The sequence below is a fragment of the Haliotis rubra genome, unplaced genomic scaffold (genome assembly GCF_003918875.1).
Source record: "Haliotis rubra isolate DU_JTF1 unplaced genomic scaffold, ASM391887v1 Scf544, whole genome shotgun sequence".
Lineage (NCBI taxonomy): Eukaryota > Metazoa > Mollusca > Gastropoda > Lepetellida > Haliotidae > Haliotis > Haliotis rubra.
Window position 1 is genome coordinate 131,244 of NW_025767240.1, and position 21,581 is coordinate 152,824.

Genomic DNA, 21,581 nt, shown 5'->3' on the forward strand with positions numbered 1-21,581 from the left:
GAGATTTTATTGTTTATTCATTTAATTTGGAAATAGACGCGCAACAATTATGAATAATGCAAATACCGAGAATCGAGTATTTAACATGTAGTTTGATTGCACAGGAAAACATTATGCTACAATATTGAGTCATTTAACAATTCAAGCAGAAATGCTTTCAAATAATGATGAACTTTTCTTTCAACATTGTACAGAATGAGCATGTGTGAGACAATCCGTTTTCAATCAGCAAGCTTTATACTGAAAGAACACAAAGTTTTAAAATGTCCTCATGGGTGAGTGTTCTTTAGAAACAATTATCATGTACATACATTCTATGTTTCAGTTGTTCATTTTTTGTATCAAAACATGACATGTTCAAAGCAAGGGTGATACGTTTAGGAATCTGGATGGGAAAATATTCAAATACCCTTCTCAGCTTGAAAGTTAAGGGACTCTGGTAAACTGATACATCTGAAAGAACACGTGCTTTAGATAATCCAGAGTGCAGATGGGTTCGTATTTGTCGGAACCATCCAGACTTTTGATGATGGTGTCATCATCAGGGTTGACAAAAAAACCAAACGACTGTCGGTACTGGCGTTTCTTCACTTCCGATTCAGGAACCAGGATTCGGTGTTTCTGAAAATAGGAAACATTCATGACATACTTGACACACCTATGAAACTAAATTGCTTTTGCGCACACGTTCGCCTTTTGTTTGGATTCTCTATGTAAAGCAGCAATATTGGTTGAGTCGTGACCAAGAACCCATACAAATAATGTTGACACAAATAGGCACAGGCACGTTTCACTCTGAAAAGCAACAATATTGGTTGAGTCGTGACCAAGAACCCATTCAAATAATGTTGACACAAATAGGCACAGGCACGTTTCACTCTGAAAAGCAACAATATTGGTTGAGTCGTGACCAAGAACCCATTCAAATAATGTTGACACAAATAGGCACAGGCACGTTTCACTCTGAAAAGCAGCAATATTGGTTGAGTCCTGACCAATGACCCATTCAAATAATGTTGACAATAAATAGGCAAAGGCACTTTTCACTCTGAAAAGCAACAATATTGGTTGAGTCGTGACCAAGAACCCATTCAAATAATGTTGACACAAATAGGCACAGGCACGTTTCACTCTGAAAAGCAGCAATTTCACCTGAAAAGCACAGCAATTTCATTGGTTGAGTCCCGACCAAGAACCCATTCAAGTAATGTTGACACAAATAGGCACAGGCACGTTTCACTCTGAAAAGCAGCAATATTGGTTGAGTCGTGACCAAGAACCCATTCAAATAATGTTGACACAAATAGGCACAGGCACTTTTCACTCTGAAAAGCACGATATTGGTTGAGTCGTGACCAAGAATTCATTCAAATAATGTTGACAATAAATAGGCACAGGCACGTTTCACTCCGAAAAGCAACAATATTGGTTGAGTCGTGACCAAGAACCCATTCAAATAATGTTGACACAAATAGGCACATTTCACTCTGAAAAGCAACAATATTGGTTGAGTCGTGACCAAGAACCCATTCAAATAATGTTGACACAAATAGGCACAGGCACTTTTCACTCTGAAAAGCAACAATATTGGTTGAGTCGTGACCAAGAACCCATTCAAGTAATAGTAATTTTGACACAAATAGGCACAGGCACGTTTCACTCTGAAAAGCAGCAATATTGGTTGAGTCGTGACCAAGAACCCATTCAAATAATGTTGACACAAATAGGCCCTGGCACGTTTCACTCAGTAAAGCAGCAATATTGGTTGAGTCAAGACCAAGAACCCATTCAAATACTGTTGACACAGATAACCACACGGAGTATTTCTATATTATCAGTGCAGATCAGTGGGTGGTACTATACCAGTAGTGTCATGCAAGTGAGTGAGTGAGTGCGGTTTTACGCCCTTTTTAGCAGCATTCCATCAATATCACGATGGGGGACACCAGAAATGGGATTCACACTTAGTACTCATGTGAATCGAACCCGGGTCTTCGAAGGGACGAGTAAACGTTTAACCACTAGGCTATCCCACCTCCCCCTTTGTTTGCTTCAACAACACTGCAGCTGTATCACTATGAGCATATTATTCACCATGGCGTGACTAGGCTACCGAACCGTTCCAGTGCCATGCTGTTTAGCGTTTATATGCGTTACTATTTACGCCCAGTCACTTATTAATTCCTATCTTGTGGTTTTGGTATGATGTCAAAAACCTATAAAAACTTCATTTCGTTTATGTCCCAACTGATGTCAAGAGTTCTTCATGAAATAAATTTAAAAAATGACTATTGTCCAAGGTTTTATCCGATTCAAACTTAGGATCGATCGACAGATGCAATGGTTAATCCAATTTACCTTTACCAAATAAGATGACATACGTAAATTCACATGCACACACCTGGATGCGCTGAGATTGAAGTTTGTTATTCAATGTCACGCAATTATTCCATGGCTATGTGAAGAGCGTCATAAATATGATTTGATGTTGTTGGATATCTATCTAGTTGGATTTAGTTTTGGGTATTTCATCAAGGTTAAGCATTCAATAAATTTGGACTACATTTCAATATTTGAGGCATCAGTGACAGAAACTTGCAATTCCACTTGTAATAATATCAAAACAAGAAAAAAGTGTCAAGGGTCCGACTCTAAACTACAGGTTGTATCTGGTCAACTTTATCAATGAATGTCTTATTTGATAAGCTTGATCCTAAAACGAGCTTCAGAATGGACGTAGGTTTTTGTTCAGATAATGATTCTGAGTAGAGTGTTCAAAAAGGTTAAAATCCGAATAATATCAGAATGAAGTCAACAATGTCCGTTGAAATTAAATACAACTGTTGGCACGGGGACATACTGAAAGCAACATACATAATTGGCTAAATTGAAATTTACTACACTCGTCAAGGATAAAATGAGCTATGTATGTCCGAGTAAATGCCAACCACAAGACTAGGCAACACTGCTCCCTGTCATGACGAAAGATTGTGCGTATAGGATCCATACTGCGTCACAGACCTTGAGGTATGTGACATCAGCAATTGAATTATATGTTTGTTTTGAATGAAGCGCTCAAAAACGTTTCAGCTCTATGGCGGTGACAATCGGAATGTACAATCTCAACAAAACCAATCATACAGTTAAATTTCACGAGCGTATTTCGAGTAGAAATTAAGGTTACTCGCTCCGGCGCCCTGATCCTCAAAGGGTTCGTAACGTTACGACTTATCGTAGCTCCATACTTTATCATAGGCTTACGAATGGCATATTGTTACGAACGTTTTGTGGATCAATCACCTGGCCTTGTACAATGTTAAGTCACTCCTCACTGTGGCTTTAAGCTGATCTGCAGTCCATCGCTGCATCAGGTCACCAATGATGACCACGATGGCGCCGGGGATGGGCTTTGCCGGCACATACACATCATCAGTTTTCATCATCTGAAACATGTCATACCACATACATGTCATCAGTGTTCATCACCAGAAACATGCAATACCACATACATGTCATAAGTGTTCATCAACTGAAAAATGTCATACCACATACATGTCATCAGTGTTCATCACCAGAAAGATGCAATACCACATACATGTCATCAGTGTTCATCACCTGAAACATGCAATACCACATACGTGTCATCAGTGTTCATCACCTGAAACATGTCATACCACATACATGTCATCAGTGTTCATCACCTGAAACATGTCATACCACATACATGTCATCAGTATTCATCACCTGAAAATGTCATACCACATACATGTCATCAGTGTTCATCACCAGAAAGATGTCATACCACATACATTTCATCAGTGTTCATCACCTGAAACATGCAATACCACATACGTGTCATCAGTGTTCATCACCTGAAACATGTCATGCCACATACACATCATCAGTGTTCATCACCTGAAACATGTCATACCACATACGTGTCATCAGTGTTCATCACCTGAAACATGCCATACCACATACATGTCATCAGTGTTCATCACCTGAAACATGTCATACCACATACATGTCATCAGTGTTCATCACCTGAAACATGACATACCACATACATGTCATCAGTATTCATCACCTGAAACATGTCATACCACATACGTGTCATCAGTGTTCATCACCTGAAACATGTCATACCACATACATGTCATCAGTGTTCATCACCTGAAACATGTCATACCACGTACATATCATCAGTGTTCATCACCTGAAACATGTCATACTGCATACGTGTCATCAGTGTTCATCACCTGAAACATAACATACCACATACGTGTCATCAGTGTTCATCACCTGAAAGATGTCATACCACATGCATGTCATCAGTGTTCATCGCCTGAACCATATTATACACACATAAACCGAAACTGAAACATCTCCTCTTAGTAAATACTTATGGAAACGTTTTGTCAATTGTATTCAATGTTCATCGCCAAAACACTTATTCAACACTTAAAACATGTAATGCACACTGAGACGCACAGACATAAGCACCTCTAATATCCTTTGATTTCCTCGAGTTCAGGACTATACGAGGGGCTATCAAAAGGTTTTGAACCTAAAAAATACTTCTGATACGTGCATGATAAAAATAACGGTATGGCATTGAAGAGTCATTCACATAAACGTAATACAGATATGAACATGTCGCTGGTTTCTGGTCACATGACATCTAATCACATGTACAACCTTACCTCTAAGCCTCCAATGCCGTCTTGGAACAGCAGTGTCATTGTCCCAAAGTCGGAGTGCTGTCCAAAGCGAACTTGACCTGGCTTCACGGCTGTAGATACAGAATTGGAAAGTCTTTGTAGTTTATTAGATTGCATATGTGCTCATTATGAGAATTGTTGATTAGATGGTTTTCATTATTCACATCACAACCCAACCTCATACCCCACATCTTACACATCTTCCCCACAGTGGACCTGACCTGGCTTCACGACTGTTGATGGAGAATCGGAAAGTCTTTGTAGTTTATTAGAATAATAATATGCTCATTTCAGAGAACTGTCCATTTGAAATTACAATTACATTATTGTCAAAATCCATATCCTAACAAAACAATAGATGTATTGTTTTAAATGTTATCTGGAAACAATAAAGTTTCGTATCATTCTAAAATATCACAAGAACATTTCTAAATAAATTAAAGTTACGCGTTCCTAACTGGTTTCACCAACCAATTGTACCTGGCTTCAGCGATGTAACTCACTCACTCACTCATCCACTCACTCACTCACTCACCCACCCAAGACCCACCCACTCACTCACTCACTCACACTCACTCACTCACCCACCCACCCACCCACTCACTCATTCACTCACTCAAAATATTCCAAATGAATATGAAATGATCATGAAAACTCACGTCCAGTTAGAGGAGGGTAGTAGTTGCTTCTGATACTGGTGCTGTTCCCCTTCCTGCCCATCTGACGGTGGCAATCGCGGAGGAAGTTGCGATCCTTAAACACGAGAACTCGACCTCAGACACAGTCACGGGAATCTAAATAAATATTTTCCCGAAGCATACATATTCACATGCACCAGGTGACTTCACGTTCACCTTGCCAAAATTCACTTTATGTTGATCGTATTATACGTCTTTACAGTATATTCTAAGCTCTATTCTAACTGTTGTTGGTTGTTGGTTGTTTAACGCCGCCCTCGGCGATTTGTAAATAATCGACTCTGGATCAGACAATGCAGTGACCAACAACATGAGCATTTGGGATACGATGCCATGTGTCCAACCAACTTAGAGAACCTGACCACCTGATCCCGTTTGACGCCTCTTACGACAAGCATTGTTTGCTGAAGGCCAATTCTATCCCGGATCTCCAGGGCTACATCTTTATGGGACGCTCAGACAGACGTTATACGTTTCTTGCTCAAGCGTTGTTTGATCGTGGCTCCAAACCTCAAGGTCACACGCTAGTCTGTCTGACCGTCCCTGAACCACATTATTTTCCCTTTCTCCCAACCCTTTGTGCAATGCAAAAAACAAGCTCCTTCCAATTCAAATCGAGCTATTTGTTTCTATTTATATATTTATAAATTCTCAGAGACTAGACTATTCAGAGTCAGTCTAGCCTTAATGAAGCATGTCTAGATTTCCTCAGGTTCAGGAATATAGGAAGGGTTATCAAATGGTTTTGAGCCTAAAATACTTCTGATACGTGCATGATAAAAATAACTGTATGGTATTGAAGAATATTGACGTAATACTGACATGCACATGTCGCTCGTTTCCAGTCACGTGACATCTAATCACATGTACCTCTAATGAAACGGCAGAAATGGATAAGCTTGAGTAGAGAGCAGTCATAAAGTGTTTGGTCCTCGAGGGCCACCCGGCGAAACACACTGAACAGCGATTGACAGCAGTACGAGTAGCCTTAACTTCTTGACCTCATGAATCTATATACTATGGATATCATACCTGGAGTTTAAGACCGATAGACAGGACATGAATCTATATACTATGGATACCATACCTGGAGTTTAAGACCGATAGACAGGACATGAATCTATATACTATGGATATCATAACTGGAGTTTAAGACCGATAGACAGGACATGAATCTATATACTATGGATACCATACCTGGAGTTTAAGACCGATAGACAGGACATGAATCTATATATGGATACGATACCTGGAGTTTAAGACCGATAGACAGGACATGAATCTATATACTATGGATACCATACCTGGAGTTTAAGACCGATAGACAGGACATGAATCTATATACTATGGATACCATACCTGGGGTTTAAGACCGATAGACAGGATATGAATATATATACTATGGATATCATACCTGGAGTTTAAGAGCTATAGACAGGACATCGAGGACTCTCTCTGTTAGTCGTATGCAGTCGTCGAAGAATGCGAAGAAAGATGATTTAAATTCAGAAGATCCGCCGGCCACGCCTGTGTGAGACCAAACATATATTGTTGCACTGGCGGTGCTGTGTGGCCTTGTCCCCAGGTCACTAATAGGTAGAGGTTAAGCATTGTTGGTCGCAGAGAGTCCTTGGATGGGTGACCTCTTTGGGGGGCTATTTACATGAGCAGATTTTGCTTTTTAACCAATCAAGATTTCTTTGGAAAGAAAAATACGTTTAAACTACAGAGAGTCTTTGGATGGGTGACTTCTTTGGAGGGCTATTTACATGAGCAGATTTTTTTTACCAATCAAAATTTCTTTGGAAATAAAAATACGTTTAAGCTACAGAGAGTCCTTGGATGGATGACCGTGTTTGGCAGCTTGACTCCTAAGAGTTTCCAGGACTTCAGTCCTGTCCCAGAACGAAACACACGTGACACATTTTGTCAAGCCTTCGGCAAGTGGATTTGTCCAAAATTGCCACTGATCAACCATCAGTAAATGGGTACCCGATGGATTAAGCCACATGACTGCACAATGTGCATGCACAGGTGCGTGGATACCCGTGCTTTGTAAGTGTTAGTTTAGGAAACTAGACAATAAAGATATTTTTCTTGCATTTCAGTGAAAAGGAGTTTGTTTTTAATACTCTACGATCACACCGACGCTCACCCAAGGACTCTAATATAAAGGATTGTTGTTTCTTGTTTCATAAATTGGTAATGAAATTTCATGGCATGTTGTTTGACCCCATAAACAGACATAACTATAGCCCAGAACAAGTAAATAAATGACGAAAACTAGTGACTGAAAGCATGATATCCAAACCACCGGAATACGGCTAAAATCCGCCGAACCAGGATCCGCCGATCGTATATAGCCACCTTAAAATACATACTGACGATAAACAATTAAAGTACCCCATCATCCTTTGGTGTAAAGTTGAACGCTTCCTTGAAATCCGCAACGGGGTCGTTGATATTCCCCCTTAGGTAAATAAAACAAGATTAAAATACTCGTTTAAAAAGTAATTTATAAAATATTTCATTGTGTGGTAGTAAAGCCTGAAGCGTAAGAGTTTAAACCCTGTGTGAAGCCCACTGGCACTGCCATTGCACAGTGTACGAAATGTACGCTGGTACTGTGGTCACTGACAAGTAAAAATTCATCAGGACCACTAAATGATAAGTTTGCAGTGGTCGTGGTGGCCAGTGAATTCTGTATTGATAGCTAAGTAAATCCACGAATGTTTTTTTTGGACCAGTGAAGTACAGACAGGACCATTAATTATTGTCCATTCACTGGTCCTGCGTCTAGTGGGACATTTTGAAAGGTTTCTTTCCCATATGATACAGGTCATGTTGGAGCGGACGCTCAGTTAGCGGATCCTGATACAGCACACCCACCCTATTACATGCATGCTTGTTATTTGTTTTAATGTGTGCAGGACCGTGTTATATTGTCAAAACATTGAAACAAACTTCAACACATTGGACATGACTAATTGGAGGGTGAACATTTCCAAAAATAAAAGTGCATGAACATTAATGAGTAATGCTCACTATCAAATTATTTCGAGTCAAATAGGCAATAGTAACTATACGTTAGTACTTGAGTACTCAACCCATGATCACAATAACTGCTGTTTGTAAAGAACATAATGACGTTGAAATAATGTTTCCATATGTTAAGTTACGTGCGTGTCTCGTGTCATATGCCGATTATGGCAGTGATTATGAACATAAGAATTTACCCACTATTGTAATACATGATAATTCTAACTCTATTGGGGGTGGTGGGGTAGCCTAGTGGTTAAAGCTTTGGTTCGTCACGCCGAAGACCAGGTTCGAATCCCTACATGGGTACAATGTGTGAAGCCCATTTCTGGTGTCCCCCGCCGTGATGTTGCTGGAATATTGCTAAAAGCGGCGTAAAACCAAACTCAGTCAGTCAGTCAGTCTAACTCTATTAATCCACAGATCATCTCAAAATAGTTTATTACATTGTGGTCTAAGGCGACTTCATTTCTACTTTGACCAAGACACTTCAGAATAAACATGCATGCATATGCATACGGATGGTCATTCTTAATGAACTCACTTTTCGCTCTCTAAGGCAATGTAGCCATGAAAACTATCTTGATGGGTTCGAACACACTTCATCTTTTCTTCCACTGGTTGATCGAAGAAGGATTTGGACACCGCGAACATAGCATCGACCTGGAATAACAACAACACATTAATTGACCTTGAATAACAAGTGTATTGTAATCAAACTTGAATATCAATTACATTTTATTATAGCATGAACGACCACCCGATCTACGCAATTGGGAAATGATGACATGTGTCAACCAAGTCAGTGAGCCTGACCACCCGTTCCCGTTAGTCGCCTCTAACGACAAGCATGGGTTACTGAAGATCAATTCTAACCGAATCTTGCACAAGTCTCTAAGGTAATAGGTAATAGTTTAAATGATAATTTCTAAAAAATTATAAATAACAGACTGGGGTCCTTAGATGTACTGTCCGCTCATCTAGACTTGCCTCTTTAAAGGAAAGACTTACCATACATGCAAAGCTTAGCACTCCTCAACAGCCTTGGAGCAAGACAACATATTTTAGGGATGCTGAGCCAACTTTAATCTCCTCAAAAGGAAATACACAGGCGTATTTTCACTAATTTAATCTGCTAAATTTAACTTCACCAATTCAATGTAATTCATGATCAGTTGTAGTCAAAATTTGCACAGCATAAAAGATAAAATGTCTGTCAACACGCATAGCCTATAAACAGATCAATAAGAGAAGGCGTCTGTTCCCATTTGGGCGCTGTCTTCAATCTCACCATGAACCCTATTGAAGTGGATATTGGTACTTACTGCGTGTAATTACGGGAGTGACCCAACATGAAATAAAATGAAACATATATAGCTTATAAGCTACGTCACCAGATTATTACAATCCTTAAGACCAATCTACAACCATCCAACCTGATAAATGCCGAAAATCAACCTATCATAGACCTCAGCAATGACAAGGATATCACCATTGTCAAGGCAAGGCCTCATTTCATCCTGAAATCACCAGAATTCCACTATATGGTCAAAATGATCCTCCAAGACCCCACAACCTACCGCAAGATCAAGATAGGCCCTACTACAAAACTGCAAAACCGCCAGAAGTTGTCATATATAAAGTATAACTTTTCCTTCCAAAATGACAGTCAAACAGATCGTTCTACACATAACCAAGATTTCAAAAGCGCCATACAGCTTTAACTTAGATAACTTCTTTGAGATGCAGTTTTCTTTTTCAATTGTACCATACGTTCCCAAGTGATTTTGTTTTTCTCATTTCAAACAATTGACTTGTTTCTGCGTGTGTTCATGACTGGTGCCACCTGTGAGGCGCGATACGCCCAACTTTCCGAGAAAACCAAGCCCAGCGGGCACACAACGTTGAATCAACGTTGAATTTTGGTTGTTTGGTTGATCAACCTTTCATAAACGTTGATTCAACGTTTATCATGCGACCAAAGAAAGTTAGTCGAGATTTGTTTAGTTGTCAACGTTGTTTCAACGTAAGGAACCAACAAAATGTCAACTAATTGTTTCCTTGGCAAATCTGATACATAATTCATATTGGTAATAGGTATCCAACTTAGCAACTATCATTTCGGAACATTAATTTCATAAAAGATCAAGATCGAGCTAGTGACACATATAATCTTATAAATTGTTTGATTGTGCATCGATCAACGGACGGAAATATTACGTAAATCGCAATTGAATATGAAAACATCAATGATTTTAGGTATGAAGTCATCAGTTATCCAAATTGCATTACATTTGATATTTTCCCACAAAACTGTCAAAATTGTATAATTCCCGACAATTTGCTTTCAAACACATGCCAGATCGCCTCGTTTGGCCATATGCGGACATGCGCACAATTATCGCGCGCAAAGGCAGCTGATCGTTGTCAGTTTACTTTGGCGAAGTTCAACGCAATATCGTTCTATTTTCAACATCTTCACGGCATGCTGGTGTTTATTTGGTAAGTATGTCCTTCATGTATAATGAAAACGTAGGAATGTTGTTTAAATCTAGCAGGTCAATGTAGCAAGAAACTCCGAATTAGGGCTCATGTTTTATCTCACAAGGGTACCGGTATGTCACGTACATGTTTCTCAAAATTTAGTGGAAGCCCGTGTTTTCCATGAACTTGTTTTGTTATTTTTCAATATATTTGCATGCATATATGTGGCATTTTATTATATAATCGAATAAGATTTCCTTTCGTACCCATCACCTGATTTGAATTTTGCAAATATACATTTTCAAATAATCAATGAAGCACATCAATATAAGGGACCATTCATAATTAAATGGCTGCGGGTGGTGGTGATGATTGTAAGGGGTGGGGGTGGGTGGGGGTGTCACCCATTTTGTTCAGGGGAGCTAAGGGTGTCGGCATTTTTGTACACACGCACTATGTTTAATATGATGCTTAGAAATTATGGGAAGGGGAGAGGGCGTCATAGATATTGTACATGACATGCAGGGTGGGGCGTCACTTATTTCGTACATACACTTTACGGGGAGGGGGAGGGTAATTCACATTGTACATGCTTCTTCATAAAATCATCATCACCACCCCTAAGCCATACATTATGAACGGTCCCTGAGGGCAGCTATACAAAATCGAATAGAATTTATCAACATTTTATATTGCATCACATTATTATGAACATTTGTTCGTTTGAATAAGTCTATCAGTAAATTATGCATTGAGCACGCTCTGAACCCTGTCAACATATGCATATTATTTGGGGGGGGGGGTGGGGGTTGGAGAATGGCGAAAGGAAATCTTTCTCAGATCATGCAACGAAAATTCACATCAAAATGTCTTGTGCAAGTCTTTGTTAAGGATGAAATTGCATATAATTTATTTGAACTTTTATTTATTTACAAAATGTGTAACTTCACTAATGATTCTTTGATGGGACAATTAACAAAACTGCACTCACAGACTTTCATTCTTACACTTGTTTGGAAGGGATGTGATGATTCATGTCTCTTAAAGGTTAAAATGTTACATACAAAAGAAGTAATTTAGTAAGGAACATTTAATTATGAAATAAGATATAATTTCAATGGAATTTGCAGAAATCTCATCGAAGACTGGGTGGCATCAATTTTGTGGATCACATAAAAGGAGCAATGCTAAGGTAACATGTTTTTAACATTTCACTTGTTTCCAGTATATCCACCACAAAGGTTGATCATGTATGAGAATAATTTGACAATGATTTCTCCCGGAGATGTTTAGTTTAATGAGCACTCCCTTGCTTGGCGCCATATTGTTTTTCGCCGTAAAGAGCTGGATGCGAGAAAGCACGCGAGAGGACAGAAGTCATAAATTTATAGAGATATATAGATGTTTATTGCTGGGAGACACACTCTTCAGGTATTTGGTCAGCTGTAGAATTTGAATATGATGTTTCTTTATTATTGTCAAAGTGTAGGTTTTTCATTATTTTGCATTTAAATGTGTGTGCAGTGAAACCACACTCCGGCACAGCGATGGGTAGGAGAGTGCAGTGAAACATACTGAGATTTAGAAGAGTCCATTATTTAGAGTACAGGTATTGTTAGATATCAGCATTTTATGTAGATCTTGTCAAGATCATCTATCGACTATATTAGAGAGAAGGTGTATATTTGTAGTGTTTTAAATCAGAGTTATTTTCAGTGTATGACCTACATTTCAATATGTTTTGGCCACCTGTCACCCCTTTGGTCAAATAGAGTAGGACTTCCATTTCTTGGAATTGAGAGTCTGAGATACACTGTTTCCAAGAATTTGCGCGTGCCAGCGATGTTGGTTTACGAGTACATTTAAGTCTTTTGAGTGTAGATTGGAATTGTAAGAGATGTTGTTCAGTGTCTTATTATTCAGGGTATGATAGATTATTTCTGGCAGTGTAGAGTTTAATCTCATGACTTTATTGTTCATGATTCAGAGAAGCATAGTTATGACGTCGCAGATATTATAGGCACACATAATTCATTATATGAGAGATTTTCTAAGCGTTCCTATAAGAGGTTAAGTGTAAACATTTCTGAATTATGAAGAAGTTATTTATCTGAGTTTTATGAGTGTACAAATGACAACGAGAGACAGAGTAGATAATAGGGCCTAAAAAAAAAAGCTTGTGGTTCCGATTTCCCGACCGACCCTAAATATTCCCGCCGAGCCTAACAATTTTACTCACCACATGATAAATTAAATTTATTTTCTGACACATGAGCAGGGTTTCAGATTGTCATCGGCCTCGGTCATAGTCCGATAACATTTTCAAATGACCGACTACTTTCTTACTAATTAGGACACTCGGGCCGATCGATAATTTCGATGTTATTTTCACATATTGGACCTAATAAATTACGAACATTATCATTTACGAATTCATCAAAAACTAACCACGAAATCTTGATCATGTTTCCGCGGCGTGTATGTATTTACGCATCCATTTTTATCACACTAAGCTACCAAATGTACATGTAATGGATTGCGCGATTGGCTGCTATTTTAAGCACTGGACAATCAGAAACGGGCTTTCCCGACCCCACCCGCATGTAACAATGTTTCAAGGAAATCATTAAATAAATTGAATAAACTAATGAATAAAATCAACAATAGCATTCATAAAAGTTGTCAAACGTACATATAAAACTACTATTTCCATCTTTTTGTGCGATCATGCAATGCGAGTCGAGTCACTTACAAGTGACATCTCGGCTTTCGCCGCCTCAATCTTCACGCTTGGACACAATGTTTAATGTGAAAATATATGCATGAAACATTTTTGTCACAGGTCATAACCTACCACGATACGTCCAATAAGTTCCATAATTTACGTATACATAGCGATTTCATGCTTAATATGTTCCGAATAGCATTATTTTACCCAAAACTTTCGTCTAAATATAAAAGTTTTCGTTTACGAGGACAGTATCCATTGCCGTAATATGATTGGCTGCCTCATGTCACGTGTCTGATTTTGACCAATCACGACTCTTATAGCAGATTGGCGAAAAAGCGTCATTAGAAACCAATCTATATCCAATAAAATCGCTTCTTACAACTGTGAAATACTCTCAGCAAGGGTATAATGATATTGTTGATGTTCAGAGCTTTCGAACGATACCCGCCATCAAACGATTCGCCTCGCATGTTATTCATACGAAGCTTCGAAAACGGAGGTATTTTCCGTTGTTGTGTCATGTTACCGAGCGGAAAGCCACTGATATCGGGAAATAGGCGACCATACATATTATTTAAGAAATCTTTATAATCTTATTAAAGATTTCTTAAATAATAAACTCTGTCAAAAAGAAACGCAACCCTGTATTTTAGAGATTTTGATCTGAAGTTTTAGGACGACACGGCATTTTTATTATTTAAGACAGAAGTCTGAAATTTGGCAGAATAATAACCCAGATGGGCATGTTTAAAATTGTCATTTCAAAAGTCATCTCACAGACACCAGTTTGTCACCAGGGGGCGTCTTTCTCAGTATCTCGTATGAGCACCACGCGCTGCAATCACTGCACGGCATCTCCTTGGACAAGAACGGATAAGACGCCGGATTCTTTCCTGGGGAATGGCTCTCCACTCCTCCTGCAGTGCAACGGCGAGCTGTTGCAGCGTCTGTGGCGGCGGCTGACGTTGACGTACGCGTCGATCCAGAGTATCCCACAGGTGTTCAATAGGGTTGAGGTCTGGTGATTTAGAGGGTCATGGCAAGACATTGACGTTGGAATTCTGCAGAAAGTTCATTGTTGCACGTGCAGTATGAGGCCGGGCGTTGTCCCGTTGAAAAATCTGTGTCTGTTGGTCAATAATCGGGAGAAGGTGAAGCTCTAACACGTGGTTGATGTAACGTTGGGCTGTCAGGTTCCCTGGAACGATCACCAAGTCTGATTTCTGGTTGTATGAGATGGTTCCCCAAACCATGACGCTTTCTCCGCCAAATCTGTCCACCTGTCGGACGCAGATGGGCGCAAAACGTTTATGACGTCTCCTATACAGACGCTGTCTTCCGTCGTGACGTTGCAAAAGAAAACGTGATTCATCAGAAAACCAGATTCGCCTCCAGTTTTGTAAAGTCCGTATCCTTACGTTGTTGCACCACCTGAGTCGTCGGCGTCGATGTAGGGGGCGTAGTACAGGTCCAACAACTGGTCTACAGGCACGTAACCCCGCTTCTTTCAGACGGTTCCTAATCGTTTGAGCTGACACTCTCCTCAAACCTGGTATTTGTGTGGCAGTCACGGTTGGTAGGGCATGCCGATTACGCAGGTGATGGACCCGGATGTACCGATCTTGAAGGGGGGTCGTGATTCTTGGCCTTCCACTTCTCGGGCGATCGTTGGTCAAATTGAAGTTGTTGTAGCGGCTCCAAAGTCGGGATATCGTTGTTTTGTGAACATTTAGGTGCCGTGCAACAGTTCCAAAACTTTCTCCGGCTTGAACACGACCAATGGCGATATTTCGGTCGGCAGCACTCAATCGTGGCATTTTTAACACAGCTTTTCGGCGACAAATGAATGAATATAATACGGAAGCACATGGGCTTTTCTACACCCCTACATTAACTGCCATTTTCATGATTTGCATGTGTTTTTTTTGTGCGAAGTCACCATGAGGGTCATTTCATGCGTTGTGACGGAATAAGCAATAAAATACACTTATGCGTACAAATGCAGTTGTTTGGATGGTAATCTTCATTAATTACGTGTATCATTTCAATACATTCGAATAAAATTTAGTTTGGAAGCAATAACTTCATTCAAACGAATTTTTCATATCTGAGGACAGGGGTTGCGTTTCTTTTTTGACAGAGTTTATGTTTCGTTGCCTATTTCCCGATATCAGTGGCTTTTAATAATTTTCTGATTACGTAAAAATGAACATATAAAAGAAAAAGGCACGGGGATGTTATGACATGTCACAAATGGAAAAAAATCGCCATAGTTTTTGCTTCTTTTGTGATATTTCTGGACATTATAAATGCCTGCATTTTCATTAAAAACTCATTTTAGTTAAGTTGTAGTTGTATTATTTGAAAAATGTTAGAAAAATAAATTTCATATTTATCAACAGTGGGATTAGATCTTTTAATTTTGCTGTATATCTAGAATCCAAGTTGCAACATTAAATGTCATTAACAATTTAGTTATATGATGGCATTGGGATTTAAAAAATATCAAAAAGAGCTTTAGGTCAATGGCCTATCGCCAGACACCCACTCAGGACATTTGTCCTACAGATTTTTATAGGCTTCAAAATCACTGCATGAGTAATGTAAAAATATTTTGCAAAAAAAAAAAAAAATACCTACCTACCTACCCTAGTTCTGAAATGTAGGAAATCGGAACCATAACATTTATTTCTTTTGGCCTAGGGAATATATTGTATACTTATGAGAGCTCATTATTGTTTTCAGAACTCCATGATCCACACTTCCTTGTGTTTGGGAATAAATGGTGTTGGAAGACCTCCCACAATAGACTTGTTCTTTGACCTGTGAACCACCACCCATTTTGTTTTCTTATCATTTAATGTAAAATGGCTTTTGTTACAATTTATGACTCCTGTTAGCAAAATTGCTACATCAGTACAACTCCTATTTAATTTGAAGTAATCGTTTCCGCGAATCTCTAAAGAAAACTAAATCTGACAGAATAACAACAATCTTCCATTGTTTTGCAGGACAATGTCAAACAATTTGATGTCAAGAATGAATGTTGATGGGCAAAACGGCAAGTTTTTCTTTTAAGAATACAAGGTTGTATTCAATGATCTCAGGTAATTTAATTACCAAATGCAGCATTTTCATCATGACCATAGCAAATAATATATGACAGTAAAGCATCGTCTAATTCATCCTGATTCATAGTCTAATTGTATAATCAACTTGCAATTGAGGATTTTCTTTGAAAATGTTTAAGAAAACTTCCATTCCTTTAGTTGAAAATATAAATTGTTTACATTTTTTGTCACATTTTGTATTGATGCTGTTCATATGTTCACATGGCAAGTTACAGCAGTGAAATGAACCTTTCAAGTGACTGATTAAACAAATACTTGAATCATTTAAGACAATATATCTTTCATATAAAATTATTCATGTATTTAAATATAAAATTTCAGAATGTGTCCTATCTCATGGGAATGAGATGGGAATGCATCCGAAGCAAATTTCAAGAAAGAGTTAGGAACGTTTCTGAAGTATCCACCTGACCGCCAGGCAGGGAGTGGCAGAAAGAAGAGAAGCTGTATGTCAGTTTAATGCTATATGCAGATGATATTGTGTTATTATCACAACAGAGATCACCTACAGACTATGTCATGTGTGATGTTTACATTATGCTTTAAACCACGTTTCTCTGTGTGCGTTTGTGTTCATAAAGATTTCATAAAAAGTGACTGGTTTTATGTGCTGTCTTCAGGTATATAGTTCCTGTTCATCTTGGATCCCTTTCATGGTGAAAGTAATTGCATTGTGTTTATTCAGGGGTCTGTCTAATAGCTGAAATTCAGACAAAATGTCTTCTCGGGACAATTTCCACCTTTTCAAGATAACAATACAACAGTAAATAGTTTTTCTTAATTTGGAATACTCTTTTCTTCTTACTGGAATTATACGTCCAACTGACATAAAACTTAAATGAACATTATACTGAATGTGGTATTTTAACCAAGTATTTTATCAGGTAAATATTTTTACCGTAATTTTATGTTTGAACACTGTTTATTGCAGGTAGCTTTTTGGGTATTTTAGCTGGATGCATGAGTTTGGTGCTACTTTAGTGTAGTTTAAAGATGAAGTGCGAGTCTATTTACAGGAAAGCGTAATACCTCCCAGACACAACCACGGAACAACCCATTTTCAACGTTAATAATATGTCAAACTTCAACGTTGATTCCACGTCGGATATCTACGTCTAAAAAACTTTCATATACAACCTTTTTTCAACGTTGATAATAGGTCAAACTTCAACGTTGATTCCACGTCGGATATCTACGTCTAAAAAACTTTCATATACAACCTTTTTTCAACGTTGATAATAGGTCAAACTTCAACGTTGATTCCACGTCGGACATCTACGTCTAAAAAACTTTCATATACAACCTATTTTCAATCTAATTTGACGTTGTTGTGGGAGTATTATCACTTTTTATTAGGATTCGTACACACATTCTTATGTCAAAATGGACATCCTACAATCGACTGCCCTTTACAATGAATTTTTGTGGTTATGGAAAGAGCTGCAAAATATTTTCGATTCGGTGTCTCATTTTCTATTGTAAAGTAAATCTGAGTGCTTGGAATGCGTGTATAGCTTTATAACGGTATATACAGTGGTATTGTTGCATCTCGTCCTGTGACGAATTTGTTGTGTTGACTTCGTTACATCCCTTTCCTTATATATAGAACCCGTGAAGATCCGGGTTAGAATTGATCTTCAGTAACCCATGCTTGTCGTAAGAGGCGACTAACGGGATCGGGTGGTCAGGCTCGCTGACTTGGTTGACATGTCATCGTATCCCAAATACATTGATCGATGCTCATGCTGTTGATCACTGGATTGTCTGGTCTAGATTTGATTATTTACAGACTGCCGCCATATAGCTGTAATACAGCTGTGTATGACGTAAAACTCAACTCACCCTTATAAACTATAGCTACTCAAAACAAGTTAAGGGTCAAAACTTTTAATGGCAATAACTACCAATATAAATAATACTAAAATGTAGCGATCATATAACAACTCGAGCCAACATTTCATGATAACCATAACGGGAGAAAAAAACAGCAGGAATGTCAGTGATTGCTGATCAATAAGGTCAAAGTGACCTACTGTCAGAAGTGAAAATTCAAACGCCAACATTGGACTAATAACGGATGTAACCACCTCGAGCAGTAAGACACCTCTGTCTCATACTGTTCACCAGACGTTGGAAGAAGGCTTGGGGTACCGCTGCCATTCTGCAATGAGATACTGGGCCAGTTCTGCACGGTTGTTTGGAGGGGCGTGGTTGTTACGAAGCCGACGTCCTTACTCGCCCCAAGCATGTTCCATAGGGGCTAAATCTGCTGAATATTCCGGGCATTCCATGTGCTGAACATTGTTCTGTCTACGGAAGTCCGTCACAACATGGGCACGGTGTGGTCGGGCATTGCCACCCTCGAATATGAATCCGACGCCGGTACCTTGCAAACATTGCAAAACAAGGAGTCTGATAATCTACCGTAGATAGCGATTTCCGGTCAGGGTACCATTAATGACATAGAGAGGTGTCCTTTGATGAAAGGAAAACGCACCCCAAACCATGACACCCCCGCCTCCAAATGGTAAACGTTGGTTGACGTTAACGTCAACAAACCTCCCTCCTGGACGCCATTACACACGAGTTCTACTATCATTGAACTGTAGAGTAAACCTAGACTCGTCAGAGAAAAGAACTGATGTCCACTGAGCATGTTGCCAACGAACATGGCGTCTACACCAGTCATGTCTTGCCGTCGTGTGTCGCTGAAGGAGTGGTGGTCGTACTGCTGGTCACCATGCCCGAAGATTGTTCCTCGTCAGTCGGTTCCTGACAGTCTGATCAGATGGCAGTTCTCAGTTGGTCACGGAATTGTCTGGCAGCTACTCTGCGTTGTGGGAGAGCCATATTTGTCAGGTATCGGTCTTCTCTAGGAGTTGTTGATGGAGGCCTGCCAGAACGTGGTCGATTAGTCAGTGTTCCAGTGACACGAAACCGGTGCCATAACCTTCCAATGACACTCTGATTCACATTTAGTATCTGAGCCACACTGCGTTGAGGTTCGCCATCTTGAAATTGTATCTGCGTCTTATTTTGACCTAAATGTTTTATTGATAACCACTATCATTAGGGTCTGGGCATTCCCACATACATAACACAAACTGAAAGCGTTTACTTGCTGTAATCACAACTATTTTCTCTAAGTCGGGTGGTGGAGGCATCCAAAGTGGTTAAGGCATTTTATGGAAGACCCGGGTTCGATCTCCCAACATGGGTGTAATGTGGCCGAAGCCCATTTCTAATAAACATCGCTATGATATTAATGGGAAATATTGCTAAAAGCGGCGTAAAACCATACTCACTCTCTCACTTCTATAAGTCGCTTCTCAAAGTGCACTTCTACTTCTTCAATTGGCTATAAATGATACAATATGTCAATACATCCAGTCTCTTCAAGTATTCCCTAAACTCCTAATGAAAATGTGTTGTTTTATTGAAAGTGAATCTAGGATGAGGATCCTTTTTCCATTTTCCACAAGTACACGTCCAACTTCGAAATACCAGTAAGTTTTGACAAGATGCAGGAGTAGAAATAGACTGTACATGAAAGTAAAAGGATTAATACTCAGTCTTCACGAATATATGAAATTGAACACATATAACTTTCTCTCAATACTAACTTCCTTGCTATTTACTAGTATGTTTTATTTACTATTATTTTCATTTTATCTAATGTTATTTACATTTTTGGATAAATCGATGCTTTTCCATGTGATACATAAGAACTGCACGACCTCCACCCGACCGATAAACTGTATTTCCATGTTACGCTCTGTGTGCATATTCTAATGTTCTCTCTCTCCTGTGTGCAGTTCTAATGCTTTCTCTCACGTGTGCAGTGCCCTAGTCTTAGTCTCTGCTGTGTGCAGTTCTAATGCTTTCTCTAATACGCACCAGTTTTAATGCTTTCTCTCCTGTGTGCCGTTCTAATGCTTTCTCTGCTATGCTTGGTTTTAATGCTTTCTTTCATGTAGAGCGAGTTCTAATGTTTTCTCTCCTCTGTGCAGTTTTAATTTAAGTGTTTGTCCTGAACTTATCTATCTCATACATTACCTAGCCATCGATAGTATAGATATGTGGCGTATTATCCCTGGATACGTGTACTATGTGGGGCATACACCTTGGGTGATCACTGATTGTTCTCTGGTCCTTTCCTTATAATTCCCTGAGATGTTTTCCCTTTTACTGTGAAATGGAATATGTTTCAAGATCATAGTCAAGGGCTTTGGATGTTATGCTCCATCAAAGTTTCATGTCTACTAAAAGGCATATGCATCAAAGCTGAACGAAAACTCCACCTGCAAGCAAAAAGTGAATTTAAAGCATGTATAACATTCAAAATCGCTGTAAATTGGTAGCAGGTAATGTGATTTTAAGAAGATCATTTCCAACATTGAGAAAGGATAAGTTGTGCGTTGGATATGGTTGGGCAACAAAGGCCACACTAATATCACTGAGAGTATTTAATTAATTATGTGCATATTTTTTACCATCCACTGCCAACGAAAGGTGAAATGAACATAATCAATAATTAGCGCAGCGTATATTCTATACTGATAGAAGTAAATAATGCTGTGAGAAACAAATCAGCAGTCATTGATTGAATGGCATACATAAAACATTTGTTGAAAATCTCTTTATAGAACACTAATTCGCACATTCTGTGGTGAAATCAGTTGAAATTAGTTTTTTCTCCATTGGTTCAGTTCCCTATCATGCCTTTTTAACATAGTTGTCTCATTGTTATGCGAAAAAGCAACTGTTACTGTATTGA

General features: G+C 39.0%; 1 protein-coding gene across 1 annotated transcript; it reads right to left on the reverse strand.

The window, feature by feature from the left end:
• Positions 1-9,124, reverse strand: LOC124253551 (2-oxoglutarate-dependent dioxygenase htyE-like). Its single transcript, XM_046687354.1, has 7 exons — positions 9,003-9,124; positions 7,823-7,889; positions 6,834-6,946; positions 5,381-5,474; positions 4,704-4,792; positions 3,333-3,443; positions 1-621 (listed from the first exon to the last, which is right to left on the reverse strand). Exons 4-7 carry the CDS (start codon positions 5,439-5,441, stop codon positions 427-429), a joined length of 456 nt encoding a protein of 151 aa, XP_046543310.1. The 5' UTR covers positions 5,442-5,474; positions 6,834-6,946; positions 7,823-7,889; positions 9,003-9,124; the 3' UTR covers positions 1-426.
• Positions 9,125-21,581: the final 12,457 nt, after the last annotated feature.